The following is a 19992-nucleotide window of genomic DNA, read 5'->3' as shown; positions in this document are numbered from 1 at the left end:
TCTCTCTCCACATGAAAGTAGACGTGAATTAACTTTTTTTTAACAAACAACAGAAACGATATTTAAAGCGAACATTTTTCTCTGGGACAGGCTGTATATCTTATATGGAGGTCTTTCACGCAAATCTCGAAACTGGAGGTAAAAAGTAAAACCATGAATATTTTCTTTGTACGACAGACATTTACTGGCATCGAAGTTTTAAAACCTACCAACTATTTGTACACAAAACGTATTTACAATAAAATATGAAAATCAATCCCACTCAACAAAACAAAAACAATAAAAAAAATCATTGTGTAGTGAGATCAGTCTTTTTAACAATGCACGTTATTTATAAGTAAAATATGTGTTGTTCCCTAGTTGCTGCAATGAATTAATTTATTCTACAGTTTATTAACGCTAAGTACTGGCTTGATAAATTGGGAAATATTTAAAGGTCTATAATTACTCTTTTGTACATATCATATAAATACACAAGGACAATAATTTGTGCCGTTTTACAAAACTAATCACTAATTAAGTATTTATTGCTGGAATCAGTTTGTTATTGAGCAGTGACGTACCACTCAAGACCGCTACAAATTAGGTACACAAAGACAACAAAAGCGCTGACTAGTAATAAAAATATACACACAAAATCGCTCACAGAAAACTGGTACAAGATTCACTCTCCTTCACACTCACACTCTTATAGACAACGTATTGTTATACCATCGTGACATTACGACGCTTCTTCTCACCACTGTTAACTGAGCTCATGGACCCCTGCAAACTCTGATTAAACTGGACCCCTTGGTCTGCCCTTGGCATACTTTGGTATATTTGGTTCTGTTGGGGAGGACCTTGATGGACCCCGTATATGGCGTAATTGACTGGATATCCGCCATTGTTGAAGGCGGGCAGAGGCGGCACCGGAGGTGGGTATTGCTCTACTATTGCGTGCCCATTAACACTCATATGATCAATATTCTGTCCATTAATCGACATGTGGTCAACCTGGGCCAGTACTTCTTGGTGGGTCATCAAAGCGGGTTCATCGTTCATCATGTTCTCCATGGGACTGTACCTCCTTTCGTGTTCGTGAAGCAGCTGGGATGCACTCCATGAGTTGTAAGGACTCAGTGGTTGTCCTCCATTACGGGTGATTGTGTTATTCGAAATTACACTTAAGCCTGAGTACGCCGGGGGCATATTATCGCGCTGAAGTTGCATCTGCTGCTGCTGCTTCAGCTCTTCAATCAACTGCTGCTCTTGCTGATTCACCAAAGAATAGCGCTTCTTGGTCTCATCTTCATATGCGTAGTTACTCACGGGTACTCCCACTTGGTGTGGATCAGGGGCCTCGGCGCTTTGGTATGTCGTGTGTTGAGGAGAGTTGTGTTGAGGACTGCTAGGGACTATAGTAATGGTGGAGTTCAAATTGTCTTTCTTAATGGCATTGGCTTTGGCTGATTTGTGGTTACTACCAGCCTTCTTTTTCACGCAAAAATAGCAGTATAAAACCAGGACCACCACCAAGAGAATTATGCCAATGGCAACAGGAAGGATGAGTTCTAGTCCTACGGACATGCTTTTGGCGATTTTAGGTCCCACTGTATCCATACCCACGGGATGCACATGATCGGGCCAGATGGCATTAGGAGCATTAGTCACTGCAATTGTCGATGGTGGAGGAGGTGAAGGTACGTCTACCCTGACAAAATTAGATACGGGGCCTGATAAATCGGCTCCTAAAGTTCCATAGGATTTCACAGCGAAATACCAAGGCCTATCAAGCAACTCCTTATTCGTCGACATATCTAGGATATACGCAGTTTCAGAACCAGGATCCATGGGGTAAACCCCATTATTTCCTACGTCCCATAACGTGGTGGCAGTTTCAAATTTGTCCAAAATATCCAAAACATTGTTTGCGAATTTGATCTCATACCGCGATACACGATTGCCGCCCATATCAGGAGCAGTCCATATTAGTTTGGCCTTCATGTCTTCGGGGTAAACTTCCACACGCAAGTCCCCAATGCGGCCCACTTGGAGAGTATTCTCACTTTGTTCCTTCACATCTTCGACGGTGATCAACAAAGCTTGCTTGGGGAGGAATCTATGGAAGGGGGAGAGTTGCTGGGCGCCATTGCTTTTGATGGAACTTCCGCAGCAGGGTTTGTTGTCTAGGAAAAATTACTTTGTCAGTTTAAAGAAATTGTAGAATGCACTGAAATTGCATCATCGTACATTTTCAGAACAAATTTTATGATTTTTTTTTAATGCTATGTTAATACATGATGACAAACAATACTCACCATTAGTTTTTGACGAACTCCATGTATATGCAGTATTATCATTATTAGTTACAATGGTTTCGAATGTATAAAGCCCGGCTTCTTCAGGGCTGAAGTACCTAGTGTACACTCCATCCCCTTTGGTAATATCGGGATCTCCAGAACCCGAGTCTAGAAGGTATATAATGGATCTCTGCGGCATCGCATCGTTGATGCCAATCTTCACCACCGTAACTTCAACCTTCGCACCAAGAATGGGCAAATCTCCATATTTGGCTTCGGCCAACAGAACGAACAACCCTGCATTGAGCTTATGAATCCTGAACGAGGTTCTGACCACTGGAACATAGGCCGAAGTGGGTGTAGCCGTTACTTGAAGGTAATGAGGCTGTGGGTTTCCAGAGTATGGTTCCACGTTGTAAGTCCACGTTCCAGTCTCCGAGAGATTAGCATTTAGAGTGATCATTTTGAAATCGATGAAGATGTCCATGCGTGTATCGTAGAGGTGATTGCTCGGACTAGTCAGCTTGAGACCTTTGAACAAGGGGGCGTAGTTGTTGTAGGTGAAGAAGGTGAATTGAGCGGGTTCGGTTAGGCTGGGGTCCATAATGAAGGTTCCGCTTATAAGGGGTCTACCGGTTTTATCAGTGATTTCTCGGCGATGGATCTAGAACAATTAAATAACATAAGTTTTCTTAAACTGAGACTACTTAAGAAGTTGGACAATTAAACTAAACAAGTTCTGAACTCACCTCCATTGGTAAATCTGCCTGACTCCCTGAATAGAAAGTCTTTACAATATCCTGGAGTACATTGTGCAGTTCGAAATAGGTAGTCAGCAAGGTCATGTCAACATTGGACTTTTTCTCGAACACCGTGTAATCGGCTCCATTAGTCTCCTCGGCCAAATATCGCAAAGTGTTTGTTCGCACCATATCTGGATAGTTAATTGTGGCTACCCTGACTTTGTTCCTACGCAAGTCATCTGCAATGTTTCTAATTTGGTCAGTAAGGGTCATCCCAGGAGCAATGACCACAATGACGTTGTTGGCGGGTCCATGAGAACGTGTCCTATCGAGTAGCATATCCATAGCGACTTTAAGGGAGCAATGCAAACACCCTGGTTGAGTAGTCTCACTGGGGGTGTAGGGCAGAGCTGAGTAGAAATTGTCTCTATGGGATGAGGTAGTCCCGAACTTATTGGAACCAGTTTTTACGCTGAGGATCTTGAAGGGTTTAGTTGGATTCGCAGTGGACAACACCATCCCCAGTTCCGTGTTATCGGGCACTACATATTTAGCCCAGAACCTCATAGCCAACCGCAAATAGCTCCAAGACTCTCTCTGAAGCATGTCTTTGCTGTTCTCCACTACAAAAACGTAGCGGGTCAAATTTTGCTTTTTATAGACAATCAATGGAGTTGTATCGGCTATCTGATTGTTACTTAATCCTTGAGGATCATTTTTTCCCATGAAATCCGGATGTTTCTGAACCACATCCAACACGCTCCGCCTTTGACAGATCAAGTTGTGTTTGGTGGGCGCATATCGGTCGTGATTGAAATCATCGCAGAACATGGAGACTTTCTCAGATTCTGCAGAAAACATTATGGACGTCCTTGCATCGGGATCCACCATTTCAGTTACATTGTATGAGGAACTGAAGTCGGGAGAACAAACTCCAGTGTCACGAATTTCCATTTCTGAGCAACCAGTAACCTTTAGTTTTTTGCTCATATCATCATAAAAGCAGACGGGATATACAGGATCGTTGAAGTACCCCTGTTCTTCAAACACTCCATAACGATATGAAGCAAACTCTTTGATAAGCGAGCGAGGGAGGGTGGTACTGGCAACTTGCAGTGATTCATAACTTAGGTAGATCTGATCTCCGGGTTGTCCACACCCTAGCGACTGTTGAGTGAAGAGATTTCCTCTGATCGGGTCCGAAGGTAGTACTAGAATAGTTAAAAGTTTGCAGTGAAAACACGTTCAACAGTAGAATCAAGGAGACTTACCAGTTATGTCGGAAATTTCCCCGGAAGCACCTAAAACAGTTGAAGAGGCGCAGGATTCCGGCCATGACGAAGGAAGTAGGACAGTTGCTGATCGCAAATAGGCGCGGCTGTCAAGGGCGGAAAAAAGGTATTGCGAGGCACTTGTCAGGGTTCGCTGAAACAAGAGAAGGGCAGATGAGTAAATGATGTCACGTGGTGCTTTAAACACACTGGTAATGGGTTGCACCTGCGAGCCATAAACAATATTGTAAGCGTGAACCTTTACAGTAAGCGGCCAGAAGTTATGGTCATTTAAACTCAGGTAATCGCAGCATTTGGTGTCCTGTATCGGTAAAAAATTGGGAGAAAATGTATAAGCTTGCCATCATCACATTTCTCGATACGCAAAATGTTATCAGAATATAGCGTTTTTGTTCATAAATATATACAGGATGAGTCATGAGGAACTGTAAATACTTTTAAATAAATTTCATCGCCTTCGAAGTATTTCCCCTGCGACACATTCTATTATGTGATTGAGTTTTTCAATCCTCGAAACAGTTACAGAAATCTTTTTCCGAGATGGCCTTTAATACTTTTTTAGATTCGGTTTTTATCTCCTCAAACGACTCGGAACGAAGTTCCCGCTGCGAGCTTTTCAGCTTGTTGGGCGGCTAAAAGTCCAGCAGTGCCAAATCAGGAGAATACGATGGTCCTGGAACAATGCGGGTCCTGTTTTTAGCAAAATCTTCTCGAAGAACTAATACAGTGTGAGACGGTGCATTATCTTGCTACAAAAAAGCAAGAATTATCTTTCCATAATTCTGGCCTCTTGAGGCGAGTCGCTTCACGTAATTGAACATTTAAATAATATTCCTTGTCAACAGTTTGGCCTGGTAGGAAAAATTCATAATGCACAGCATCGTGATAATCGAGGAAAATTGTCAACATGACTGATTTGTGAGCCACTTTGGCACGGCTTTTTTGGTCTTATTACACCTTTTACATGACACATTTTGCTGGATTGATTAGTTATTTCTGAGTGGTATGCAGAATTCCAAGTCTTATCTCTCCTAATAATGCGTTTCGTGACGTCCTGGTAGTCAGAAATAATTGATTAACAGATTTTATCGCGCCGCTTTTTTTTTCAAAAAAATTAAGTGTTTTTGGAACTAATCGAGATTTGACGCGTTTGAAGCACAAAACATCTTCTAAAATGATTAGGGCTGATCCAAATGAAATGCCCGTAGCATCGGCGAGACCTATAATTGTCATTCGACGATTTTGGATTACCAAACATTTCATGTTTTTGACGGGGCTTTTATTGGTGATGATGATGATAGATGTTGGTGGTCGTTCGGGGCGCAGCCTTGAACTCGTCGAAAAATTCAGAACGGTCTTCAAAAAATTTAGTAAATTTAGTAGGTTTTTTTCAGACCAAAAAAATCACCTTGCGTACAAATTTTCGAAAAGACGCTATGCAGCTTTATTAAAGATTAGATGAACTAATGGTTATACCCAGTCAACAAATTTGTCACATTTTTCATTGCTTTGTAAAGAAGTGAAGTTTAGGAAGTAGGTACAATTTTGGATATTTGGATATACCTATTATAGAATCTAGACGCTTCCATTTTAAAAATATTCTTAATTAATAATTGGTAATGGCAAATAGCGATTTTTTCATTTCTTATTCATTGTAATATATTAGGTTTTTTGAGGCACTTTCAAATAATAGTAAAAATAAGCTTTTTTCTCTTTCCCGTTAATTTAATATTAAAATGTTATGAATATTTGAAATAATTTTTTTCATTACGAGCCATTAAACACTGCAATCTTGCGTTTGGTTATTAATTATAATATTTAATTATAAAATAGAATATATTCAAAATAATTATGGTAGGTATATCCAAATATTCAAAACAGCAGTATTTTTCTAATTTTTTTTTGAAGTTTTTTGAAAAGCAACGAAGAGTGTAGTAAATCAGTTGACTAGGTATGACTATGAGTACATTTAATCTTTAGCAAATGAGCATAGCGCTTTTACCAAAATTCGGATACAGGGCGATTTTTTTGGTCTTGAAAAAAAGCAAACTGGCATTGCAAAGTTTTAGGCAAAACCATTTTTCTACAAAACGTATTATGATTCCTGTATAATAGCAACAAAAAATGCGAGCAATCGTTTAATGCTCATTCGATATTTCTCTTAGTGATCTGGTTCCAGGTGTGTATAGAATTTCTTGGCTCACCCTGTACAATCAAAAAACGAAAATTTTAATTGGATAACCTTGAATCTGGAGAACTTGACTGGTGCAGATCCGTATTCATTGCACTTATATGGTAATAATCTTAGTATTTTTAATAGCTTGTGACTTAATATTTAACTCTAAAAGAATTACTACAACTCCTCGTTAAATTACACGACGATCAATCATCACCTTTATTTAACTTAATTTCATGAATTCCCATTGAGTTGAACAAACCAGAATACCAGAAAAGGATAATTCGTAAGCAACAATTTTCATCTGCCTACGGCATGCCGATCCTTTTTAATGAATCCATTGTTCAGAGTCTCAGTCTCTTATTAGAATCATAAAAAATCGTTTGGGTTCAGCCATGCCTGCAGCCGAATTATGTTTGACATAATTATTTTTTCTCGTAAATGCGGACAGTTACGGAGTCTATTAAACGGTGGTACCGTTAGTCTTCGCTGTTAAATGGTACCATACTTATGTTGCAGATGTTTGATAAGTCGAGTGTAGATATACTTCCAGTATCGAAGTCATAGGAAATAAGCGGGCCACACATTGCCATACAAGATCATTCATCATCATTTTGCACTACATACAACTTCATAGGCTTAATTAATATTTTTAACGTTAAGTGACTAATCATCAATTACTCCACTTGAATGTTGGCTGAAATAATTGCAAAATTATGGCAAAACGATACTCCAAAGGATTTTTACTGCGCAAAAGCCTTGAAAGTAATGATCAGACAATCCCTCGGTGATGCATTGTTCATCCTACGTGTTTTCTTCGTTTTGCGTTATTACCTGACTAATGTACAAAACACTTTAGAGTTGCATCTTAATTGCTTCCTAGTGGATGTTAGTTCGAAAGCCCATCGACATTTTAAGACGAAAAGTTACTTATGAAAGAATCCTCTCTAAATAGTTTATGTTAACATTGTCTCTAGGCAACTACGACGGGATTTACACCCGGCCTGATTGAATATTAATGGACATTTAATACCTTGAAAGTTTTATAGGATGCAAATTCCGAGAAAAACTAAATGGTTTACTGAAAGACTTAATGAATAATCCTGGGATTACGTGGGAGGGAAGACATTAACATGCAAATTTTCGAAATTGCTATGAAGACACAGTTAAAAGTTATATGTAACAGAGTTGCGCAAGCTCAGCCGGTAGACAACCAATTAAATGCTGCAATACTGTACTAAACCTAGAAATACCATTCTCACAAGTTCGATAGGATTAGTGGCGTAGTGAACGTATTTTGCCATTTGCTTCTTAGGCCAAGCAAACGTGATCTTCGGTCACGATTCTAGCATCTTCATCTCGCAATTGCTGCTCTCGATCTCCTGATTACTTCGAATTTGAATAATTTTGGTTTTAAAAACCACTTACATCTCCACGACCTTTTCTTTGAGCCTTTGGCGAAGCATGCTATACCATCTTTTAGTTTTTTGTCATATCCTTCGAAATGTGTCACCTCCGAAGTGGTTGTTCAGGCGTTTCAAGGAAGAAATTGAAATCTACACCAACTCTGAGACATATCCTGTATATAACAAAAGCCGGTTCCATTAAACTTAAAGACTTACACGATTTACTTCATTAAGCGAATACTGCGAATGAACGTCTCTACATAAAAAAAGAAAGTGTCTTCTAATTAAATTTCAGATTTCTAGGATCGCTTTATGTAAGTGCTTGTTGTTTTATTCAATAAAGGCCACAACGTACGGGTCAATCAGAAGGTTTGCACTTTCTTCATAGTGGAACTAGTTCCAGAAGTGTGTCGAATTTTTAATAGCCATGTAATTGCGATTGTCTTCTCTAATGGAGAGTTTTCATGGTCTTACACCTTGTTCAGGAAGTGCAGGTTATTGGATTTCTCTTTCATTTGCGTTGTCTCACTTAGCACCATCAACTCGGAGGGCACATGAAGAATCGATCGGGCCGCCAGCTTTTTGCTCGTTACCATAAACTCCGTTAACACCTCATTATCAACCATAAAATTACCGCTTGAACCAAGTTGAAAAAGGCCGAAATTCTAATTTAAGAGATTTTCCACCGTGTTCCTTCGCACCTTTTAAATTACCTCGAATCAAGATGATTGAATCTCTCTTTTGTTCAGTCGAACAATAACGATAAGCCATTGCAGAATGAAGACTTTTTTAAACTCAGGCTCTTTGTAGGTATTTTATATTGTTAAAGGGGAGATTTTCTTTTGGTACCTTAACAGAGCTTTAAATGAACTGCTCCAGCAAAGATTTCACTCTGTGGAGCGGATTTGGTGCACTGTTAAACATGGAGTGTTACAAAAAGAGAGAATCCGATTGATTTTTGTTGTGTTAGTGTCAAAATGAAACATTGAAGCTTAATTTGATCTTTTTAGCTATATGCCATTTCACATAAGTTCCCTCTACTTCAAACATTTGCAGCCGTGAAAATAAATCTATGAAAAATGTTGGTACATGTCGAAATACATCTAGGCGTTTTCTATAGAAGAATTTTCTATAGAATAGAAGCACATTTAATTTCGCAATCACGCAAATGCATACAAGCGGCAAAAATTTTATGTAGGTAATGAAGCATTGAGGCCATGACGCCATAGATGCGAAATGGAATGAACTTTAAAACATACTACCGTTGCATAAAATTCTGGTTACGTTTCCAATAAAAAAGAATTCAATGTAATAAAACTACAATCCGCGCTTGCTGAACAATAGTCAATAAGCAGATGGCTTTCAGCACAAAATTACTATTGCTGTATGCGGTGATTGAAAATACCAGCACCATTTTGACGTACCAAAGATTAATTTAATAGGTTACACATTTGTATAAATATACAGAGTGCTTTTTTTAATGTATAAATGCCAGTATCTTGAAAGTTATGCCAGCAATGGAAAAATCCAAAAACACGTTTACCACAATCTGATAGGAGATGATTGAGGGTATGAATGATGAACTCACTACCCTTTATCAAAAACATCCCACCTAACCCCAAATCACCTTTTTTAAATAGCACGGACATCGTTGCGACATATAATCGGGAAGCATTTTCAATAAACTTCTTGATGGTACCAAAATTCCTAAAATTCCGTTCCCAAATGTATCCGATAATGTTTAAAATGCAAAATCCAGGAGTGAGACACCTAGCCGTAGAAATAAATTGTTTTCAATCAGGAAGAAGTAATAAAACTGATAATTTATTCAAAGTCTTATTGTAATTAAATGAATTTGCTGCGCAATAATAATTTTTTGTAATAGATGTTGCTTATTTTCCGTGCAAGCGTACAAATGATATTCACATTCTTAAGGTACCTTGACAAAAGTTTCCCTAGGAATTGCCCGACATTCAGTAATAATTCGCTGTCTTAACTCTTCAATTATTTCTGGTTTGGTATTGAACACCATAGATTTTAAGTTTCTCCACAAAAATAAATCCATACACGTCAGATCGGGCGAGCTAGGGGGCCATTCAATCGCTCCTCTCTTTCAAATTCCTCTTGCGGGGTAATTTTTATCCGACCAAAGGGTAAATCATGATGTATCGGTGTCCCATCCTGTTGAAATCTTAGTAAATTTTCATATGGTTGTAATTCTCCATTCTCGTCCTGTTGATTCTTTAGCTAATTAATTATCAATAGTTCTATAGCATTTTCTAAAAGTTCACAGTAGATTTCACCATTCAAATAACCATCAACAAACATCCTATGATAGCATGTCCAAGAGTTTCGACCCAAATATTTAGTTTTTATGATTATTGAGTGTTTCCTTTTCTCACAACATGAAGGTGTGAATCACCCCATGTTCTACAGTTGTGGTTTTTGAGAGTACCATTCAACTAAAACGACCAGCTGTAGTCGGGGCTGGTTGATAATCAAAGCTTGCATTACGTCGTAACATTCATGTTCATTCAATTCCTGATGAAATTTGAATTTTTTATGGGTCGAATTTGTATAGTTTTAGAAATTCTCGGAGTGATGCTGTCGATAGTCCACTTAACGTAAATGCTTGATGGAGAGACAACGATGGATTTTGGGAAAATTGTCGAAAAACATTGACTTGAACAAGCTCTTCTAATATTCTAGGTTGATTTCATTTTTTTATTGGCCACAGAACCGGCTTCTTAAAATTTTATATTAATTTTTAAACATAGGAAAGATTAATGTTTGTTGCAGAATATCGCTGACGAAATATTTCGGTGGTTCGTAAAACACAACGTTTCTTAGCACCATAAACGAAAACGATTTCAAGGCATTCTACACTTGAATAAACCATGTTTCCATTGAAAATTTGCGAGAAACGCGAAGTGAAACTCAGATAATAATCAGATTTCCACAATTCACTGTATAGAAAAATATTCATGAACATCGATAAAAGAGAAATATTTTATTTTTTACATTTAACATTGTTATTATTTTTTTGATAACAATTTGCGTCAAGAATATGAATATCGCTTTTGCTCTTGCATGGAAAGTAACGTACATCTATTATAAAAAATTATTGAAATTGACTTGGGGTTACTGAGATGCATTTGGTGGAGTAGTGTGGCCATTACACCCTCAGTCATCTTCCCCAAATCATATTATAGTAGACATGTTTTTGGATTTTTCCATTGCTGACGAATCTGTTCCTGATCTTTATATAATACCAGACAAGATACAGAGTGACGTAAGTATGAAACAACCCTTTGTGGTTGATACCACTTGATAGTCTCGAAACTCATAAAATGAACCATCATAGCTGTAGGTTAGCAGTGCATCATTGAAGCCAAAGTCAAGTTTGAAAAACGAACGAAACTGAGACGAGCACTAAAGCTTAGAGAATAAGTCCAAATAGTTGAAGACTGGTTTAACGACAGTCATTATGTGGGTATGGTCCCATTGAATTATTGCGTCAACCAATCCATGTAACAAAAAATGGGTTTGCGCTAATATCGACTGGTGATGGCCCAGAAACTGTTTTCAAGCAGAATTTTCTCATTAAAACGGCTGTGGTTGTACCTATCAAGGAGGTTAATTTACCGTCGTTCTTCGACGGTAGCCAGAAGATTTTATTCTCCGTACAACAATCAGGTACCTATAAATTATGGCGTGGTACCGACTGCTTTTCAATTTAGAGGAATCGTTGCCCCACACGCCGTAGCTTTGTTTGGAAATTTTTCTTTTTAAACGGAATTGCACCATGCAAAATTCCAACCTCAGATTACGTTGGAAATCAACCAGGTATTATTTTATTAATTTAATTATGATCGCACATTCCACTTCAATTAATCACACAATAATTTTTAATGTATAACAAGTATGTTTTGCATCCTTTCAAAGGTGAATCGTCACGACCTCTCAATACCTTCTCTTTCTAACAACCTTGCTTATTTAAAAGGACAGGTGTAGATGAATTTTAGATTTATCGCATGAGTTAAAACCAGAGATGGCAAACCCACTGAAGTACCGCTGGTGACTACAAAGTTGCTGATCAAAATGGCGTAAGCTGCATAATACCGTATTTTTTATTCAACTATAGACGATTAATGGTCCTCGGTTTGTTAATTATACGAAACCTGAAAAAGCTTGAAATTACAGTTTTGCGTCAGGATTTTAATTGAATATTGTCGTTTTTCACCTCCGCTTTGATGCTACCAGAAGGCAGGAGACGTGTTGTTTTCACGCTTGAACCTCAATTACCCTGTAAAAACAACCGAAGTATTTAGGTTGAATTACTTTCAAGTTTTAACCTCTTTGTTCTTCAGTATTGTTTCCATCGAGGAAAAAATCCTCCGGAGGCGCAAATTCGAAAAAGTACTAAAACCTTTATGGACTGTTTTTAACGTAGGTACCTAATTTGAAATTAACTGTTAGGCAAGCAAAGCCATTTAAAGAACCCGTGAGAAAACAGTACAGAACGTCTCGTGATTGTGAAGATCCTCATACGGAGTCAACGTAAAGTAATGTAAATATAAATACAGTCTTGAAGATCTTTTACCTCCTGGCCAATTACCACTTTGAACCGCAGAGCTCAGTACCGGTTTCTCTCAAATCGCCTCGTGATGCTATTCGGCTTCGTTCAATGTAAAATTAGAAATCCCGGTCCTGTGAACATTTTTCCACAGTAGAGCATTAAGAGAAGTGCGCATTTATATAATTGAATAACTAGACATAAGATAGAAAAATTAGAGGTCGCAAGAAACGCGGTTTTCAATTCCAGCAAATTTACTTGTTTTTGCTTTTAATCCTAGTCCTAATCAGAAATTACCCACCGCAAGAAAAAAGCATTTTTACCATAAAAACCAAGCTCAAATAGTGGGATGTTTGTCGATGAGTTAACACCAGAATACCAATGGCATGGGCCCAGTAAGGTTGCACTTTAGTATTTTTGAATCCCACGGTCGTTCGCTGTATAGGTTTGTCTTCTTTTAACAAATCTTAATGTTTTCCTTTTTGTATTGTGAGTTCTTTGCGTTTAAGTGGGCGTTTAACACCTACAGGATGGGGATGGAAAACGAATTGATGCATGATGTTTAATTGCTTACAGAGGATAAATAAGTAGGCATAAAAGTACACTTCTTCATCTGAATACAAAACTTCTAACGATCAAAATGTAGATCGGAGCTCGACTTGTTTGTGTATCTCAACATATGGTTGTATTTATTATTTAAGTAACTGTGTAATAATTAATAGTAGAATTGAACGGTTCAACTGTTCAATAATAAATAGTTGCACATTCGAAAGGCTGCAAAAAGTGACCTCTTAAAAAAAAGGAGGCTTTAAAATTTTACCTTAAATTAACTTAACTTTCGTAGTACTCTGTAGAATAACTCTTTTATTTGCAATTCATGAATTTTTGTTGGAACCAACCTCTTTTTTAAGATTTAATTCGGGACAGTAAACTCATCTCAAGCAATAAAATAATATCGTAATATTTAAAATATACAAGGCGTTTCTGAATATAATGTCATAAATTCAACCACGTATCCTAGTCCCAAAATATGACCAAACCTTCATAAAAAAATATATCCAAAGGCGCTTCGGGTTCGTTATACAAGGTGTGAAAACTGGTTTATGAAAATGGTTTTTTTATTAATATTTCCAAATTGTTCGAAGCTGTTTAATTTTCTCTAGCAATAATTGGAATTAAACACTGTTCCAGTGATAACTAAAAACCACCAGACTTCATTAATAAATATTTCATTTCTGTAATAAAACACACGTAATTTTCACCGATTTGTTAAATCTCAATTTTTTTTACGGAAACTCAACAATTCCCTTTTTATGTAAAAATCTTCAAATTAAATATTTTTCCCTGAAAACCGTCAATAAAGTTAAATGCAAAAAAGTTTTGGTACTTGTTAAGCGCTACCACCCAGTATTATCGGCCCCTGGAAAAATATGGCAATTTTCTTATAGAGATTCAGAAAGCACAAAAAATTATAATAAAGTACAAAATGTTATTAATTTATCTTGAAATGTTTCAAAAATGTTGACACCCTGTATGTCGAAAACGAAGCGTTTTTCGAAATATTTTTATATGAAGTTTTCGTCATATTTTGAGACGTAGAATATGCGGTTGAATTGATAGTACTACGTTTATAAACACCTTGTAGGGGCAGTTGTCTACCAAGAAGAAAGTTCAGATTATTCATTCGCATTTTTTAATAAAAGATTTAATTTGACTGACTGGTAAACTTTATATGAATTATGGTTCTTTACTTAAAAAACTGTTTTCACAAAAAAACACCATTATATTTTATTTAAGACTGAATATGTGAGGATCAAACTTCCAGCGTAACTACTTGGGCAAAATTATGTCGAAGAATTATGATGTCCGTTAGTGAAGGACGGTTATCTATTATCCCTCATCCCTGCGTTCTTATGGGCTGCGGTGGTCCATGACGCCAGAGGTCCATATGTGGGAGAATAAATGGAACAAGAATTAAATAACATAAAGTTTAGATGAGCACACGAAGATGCACATGATCTTGCGATGATGCAGATTGCTCTTTACATATGGTAATGTAACTCAGGTGAAGGAATTGGCCTTTAAACCACTTCTTTGCAAATAATTAGTTCCCATTATTTGTCCTGAATTGCTATTTATGAGCAAATAAATATATACTTTATTATTAATAATACCAGCTCTAGTTCTCTACCAATATTGTTTTGGTACATTTCCGGTTTATCAAGGCAACTCTGCATGTTACTCTATTTGATTTTATATCCACCCCTGCGATATTTTGGGGAACATCGCATTTCCAGATTCATTCAAAAAAGTGAAATTATTGTGCAAGGGTCGGAATTGGCAGTTATCTTGTAAATTTTTTTTTTAATTATTGTAATTTTTTGCCTGTTCGTAGATACCTAAACAGAATGGAATTTCAGTTAGGTGATCACTGCGATATAAAAATTAAGAAACCAACTTGCCTTTTACAAAGTCATTATTCTCGGCGAAGCTTTCGTGCAAAGCATCAACTTTTTGCTCCTTTGCCGGGATCGTTTTATTTCACACTAAATTAGAAGATTCAATTTGGGGCCGAAAAAAAAACGTTATCGAATTTGTCACACATAAGACCAGGCAGCGCTCTTTCGTTATTCTAATTTTAGAAGAAGCGTGCCCGTTAATTTTTATATTAAAAAAAAACTACTGATTTAGCACTTTATGACGACATTGGATTCATGAAGCCCGTTGAACGGTGCACGCAATTACAATTTGTTTTATTAGCGATATATTTCAAAGATGGCATGAAACCGTACAGATGAGATGAACATTTATAGCCAGCCAAGAAAGTGGGTTACAAACGCCAGTAAAGGTCTTGCCACATTACATTCTTGGGATTGCGCCATTGCCTTGTCTATAAGGTCAAAAGTTTGATCAACGAATTAGTGTTGTAAAAATTTCTTAGTAAGTGGGAAAATACAGGGTCTCTAAAAAACCGAGCGAAGCTATAACTGTAAGTCATTTATGAACGGATGTTGATGAATTAAAAACCAAATAAAATGATATTTTTCAAACTTGTTAAAGTCTTTTTACTCAACTTATTCTGTTCCAGGTGGTAACTTCAGAATTTAAAAATATAATTTTATTTTTTTTTTACATTTTTTAATAGAAAATATTTTTCTGAATTTAATGATGTATGACAAGTTAATATTAAAACAATTTTTAACCGAAAAACATTAAAAAATTTGAACATTATGAGTAATGTAACCATCTGTATCGCCGTGGGGCGATCTGTGTTATGCTGTGATCATCTGCATTTCATTGTACCTCATCCTATGGCACAAAGACGCTTGACGCCATGAACGCGTGGCGCCCATATGATAACGTGTGTGAAGGGGCAAGATAAGGTCGCCCTTAACTATTGAAATGACGTCATTCTTCCTCATAATGTTCTGTAAGCAGTTATGATGCTAATGTAATTATTGCAAATTAGTTTTTTAGTGCAATAAAAAGTTATTGGTGTTGTTAGCTATCAAGTCTCCATCTCGATAATTACGTCGTTAAATACAGACGGAAAATCCTATTTGTGATATTCAAGCCAATGTATCAGTACGCAAGAAATAACAATTTTCAATTTTTACAGGTCAAAATTGTTTTAACAATAATTTGTCATAGACCATCTGTTTGAGAAAAATATTTCCTCCACAATTAATTTACAATAATAATAGTTGTTTACAGAAATTAATGAGGAAGAGTGATATGATTTCAATAGTTAAGGACGGGTTTACCTTGTTCTTTCTCGCTGGTTATCATATGGGCGCCAGACGTCTTGGTACATGATGATATAATAAGATGAGGTGCAATGAAATGCAGATGACCATAGAATAGCGCAGATGGTCGTGACGATAGAGATGGTTGCATAACTCACAATGTCCAACTCATATCGTGCGAGCTTTTCAATTTTTTTCCACAAGAAATTATTCCAACATCGACTTGGTGTGCATCGTTAAATTCAGAAAAATATTTTCTGTCCAAAAATGTGAAAAAATATGGAGTTCTACTTTAAATTCCGAAGTTGGCACCTGAAGCAGGAGTAAAAAAAATTGACGCTACGAGTAATCTGAAAAATATTATTTAATTTCGCTTTTAGTTCATCACAACCCGTTAATAAATAACCGAGTTATAGTTTCGCCTTTTTTTAAACACCCTGTATATGACCTAGAAACACTATTAGTACATCTCGAGATGTAAACGCTATACCGTTTGATTCAATTTGGTTTGTGGCTTTGCAGCACTCCGATAACCACTGGCCACCACACTTTTCTTACTCGTTATATTTCTTTTAATAAAAATAATGGTCTAAGTTATAACTGTGCCAGCTTGGAACCTAATACTCTATCAAAAACACATGTCCAGAGTTGTAAACTCCCTTGAAAGAGTCAAGAGTTCGAGGCGCTTAAGTATGCCACGGGCCGCGGTCAAGTTTTAAAGTACATACTGATGTTATCCGCCGCCATTACTAACTTCTGCCGTGTTCTTCAATGTCGAAGGAACAATATTGCATTGTGTCGTGCCTAGAAATATGAGTTTGAATATGGATTATGATTCTAACAATGGTCTTCAAACCGTTTTAGCTCGAAATTGTTTCTTTTACAATGGCAAGGAGTGTACATCGTCTAATTGCTTAAACATGCTAATGCCACTCACTGATGAATTCTTTAGGGAAAATTTATGCTCCAGAAGGTAGAAAGATCAAAGGGGGGCCTTAAATAGTTTTCTTTTGTCTCTGGGTATTAAACTTCGCCCTCTCCTTTTGAGATGTAAATAACGCGCGAGGGCTAAATCGCAGAAGTATATGCAGATATCCCTTAAATGACATTTGCACGTTCTGGTAAAATTTAATTATATCGAGGACCTGCTCAAATCCAGATAGGGTGCATAAACGGTTCTCATTTTAAGTTTTAATTAAGGGGGCGTGCTTTGATTGTCTTGCATTCGAAAGTGCGAATTGGTATTTAACAATTCGGCAGTGGCAGCTCACAAAGGGCCACATGCTTAATGGGAGATAGTCGTTAGGGATTCTGTTTCTGTTCGTTAATTGAGTATACTCTATTTGGAGATTTGTTTTAAATTCTGCAAAATTACCAAGGGACTTAGTGGGTTGATGCACGTTTTGTCCATTTGCGAAATCGTGACTTCCTCGAAGAGTACGGTTTTCCGCATCTTGTTTTTTTCTTTTATAGAAACAACGCTATCTTTTGCTGTGTTTTAATACATTTTCTTCGGGACGGGCACTAAATCAGCTAAGCTGCGCAAATTATTTTTATAAATTTGGTTATCTTCCCTACATTTACAAATGCGAGATTGCAAAATACTCTTGAAGTATCTAATAACATATTTAACTGATATGTTCTGTCTTTGAAGACTTGATACTACTCCGATTTGAAAAAATCAATTTATTCTTTCAAATAAATTTCATCGTCTTCAAATGTACTCCCCGTCCGATACACTGCACTTACGCCATCGGTTTTTCCAATCCCTGAAACAGTTAGGGAAGTCTTTTTTCGGGATGGCCTTCAATACTTTCCTCGATTCGGCTTCTCTTCAATCGAGTCGAAATGATGGCCCCAGAGCGGTCTTGTGAGCTTGTTGAACGGCCAGAAGTCCAGCGGTGCCAAATCAGGTGAATGCGGTGGTTGTAGAGCGATATTGGTTAAGTTTTGGCAAAATGTTTTTGAAGAACCAATGCAGTACGTGATGACGCATTATCGTAATGTAAGTATCAAGAATCGTTTGTTCATTATTCTAACCTTTTAGGTCGAACAGCTCCACGCAAACGACGCAGAAGGCACAAATAATATTTCTTTTGAACCATTTGGTCTGGCGGAAGAAATTCATGATGAACTATACCGCGAAAATCGAAGAAAATTGTCAACATCATCTTAATTTATTAGCGATTTCTGCTTTCTCGGTCTTCTTCTTCGGTTCACCTTTTGTGCAATATTTGTTCAATTGGTCGGTTGTTTCCGGGTCCTATGTATAGATTCAAATCTCATCTTTCCTAATGATGCGTTTCATGACGTCTTGGTAATCAGAAATCTTTGACAGATTTCAACGTCATGGTTTTGTCCAAAAAAATTTCATGTTTTTCGAAGCAATCGAAATTTGACGCGAGTGAGACACAAAACATCTTCTCAAATGGTTAAGATTGATCCAAATGAAATGCCCGCAGCCTCAGCACAACTGTCAATCAATGATTTGAGGTACTGAATCTTTGATTTTCTTGGTGCGGCTTTTATCGATAAATGTTGATGGTCGTCCAAACGCAGTTTGTCTTAAACTTTTTTTTGGCTTCTTCTATGTCTTTGTGCCACTTGTAAAGATTTTGTTGTAACATAACCTTATCACCAAAAGCCTTCTGTAACATCCTCAACGTTTCCGCAGGAGTATTTAAGTAAACAAAAGTTAATGCAGATTATTTCCTCAACAGAAGCACATGTAGTGCGAATCGACAAACTGTAATGTTTACAAAAAGACATGTAGCTTTGCATCAATTGAAAATATTGATACGAAACTTTGCATAGATATCGCACAGTGCTACCAACCTTAAACATTTTTTTAATGATTTTATAGTACCCGAGAAGTTTAAACGTAAAATTCATCTAATTTTTTTATCACAGTAGTATGACATTTGATTGAATTCAATTTTACCCTAACTCAGGCAAGAAATTCAATTAATCTAAAAAATTGTTAAAATGCTTAGTTACCAAGTTCAAAACTTAGGAAAAACAACACCATTCTTGTAAGCAAATGATAGTGACGTGTTCGAAAACATGTGACGGCTGAGCACAAAATTTATTGTTCTTTTGTAATTTGTTTATGAGAGATTGTTTGAAATCTATGGAGTGCAGTATGCCAAAATGAAAATTCTTTCGGCAAATTGAAAATTAATTAAATTAATATTCTTGAGAAACTAGAACTAATAATGTCAATGGTATTCAAACGTGCTGATAAAAATAGCAATTCAGAAGAGAATTGGGAATTATTATTATCCCAGAAGGAGGTCTAACGTCCGATTTTTTTTCTCTTCTTTTGCCCATAGGATTACTTTAGCAAATCCTTGTGTGACGTTATATAGTTTTAAGATGCATTGGACTGCATAAACCGAAACTCCAAAGAGTCATAAATCAAAGTATAACTTCACAGAGTAGACATGAAAGGTATTGAGAAACATGGAGAATGTGTCGTAGATGAAAAATTACTTCCAGACCTGACTATTGAGAGCAATGTTGACATATTAACAAAATTCAGGATAATTTGCAAGTGTTTTCGTATTTAAATAATATAATTTGCGTTTTCTTGCCACCTGATAAGCATAAACTATAAAACATCATGGCCCTTTTAAACTAATGTTGACGATGATTGAGATATTAGATGTATTTTTAACCGTATATATATCTCAAGACAAGTTATAATAAAAAAATAGACAGTTATCAGTAACGTTCTAAAGATACTTAGAATTGAGGAGGTAGATGACAAAA

At 36.8% G+C, this 19992-nt stretch overlaps 1 protein-coding gene across 1 annotated transcript in view; it reads right to left on the bottom strand.

Annotated features, from left to right (window-relative positions):
- Window positions 1–160: 160 nt before the first annotated feature.
- LOC136350817 (calcium-activated chloride channel regulator 4-like) overlaps window positions 161–19992 on the bottom strand; it is a 35585-nt gene continuing 15753 nt past the window's right edge. The window contains exons 2-5 of the mRNA XM_066302895.1: window positions 4297–4450; window positions 3032–4236; window positions 2301–2946; window positions 161–2168 (exon numbers count right to left, since the gene is read on the bottom strand). Of these exons, the coding sequence (XP_066158992.1) occupies window positions 706–2168; window positions 2301–2946; window positions 3032–4236; window positions 4297–4450 (3468 nt within the window). The 3' untranslated portion in view covers window positions 161–705. The remainder of the gene's footprint in view (window positions 2169–2300; window positions 2947–3031; window positions 4237–4296; window positions 4451–19992) is intronic.

Source organism: Euwallacea fornicatus, chromosome 4, assembly GCF_040115645.1.
Source record: "Euwallacea fornicatus isolate EFF26 chromosome 4, ASM4011564v1, whole genome shotgun sequence".
NCBI lineage: Eukaryota > Metazoa > Arthropoda > Insecta > Coleoptera > Curculionidae > Euwallacea > Euwallacea fornicatus.
The sequence above is the reverse complement of the archived record's forward strand: the minus strand, read 5'-3'. Positions and strand labels throughout refer to the sequence as shown.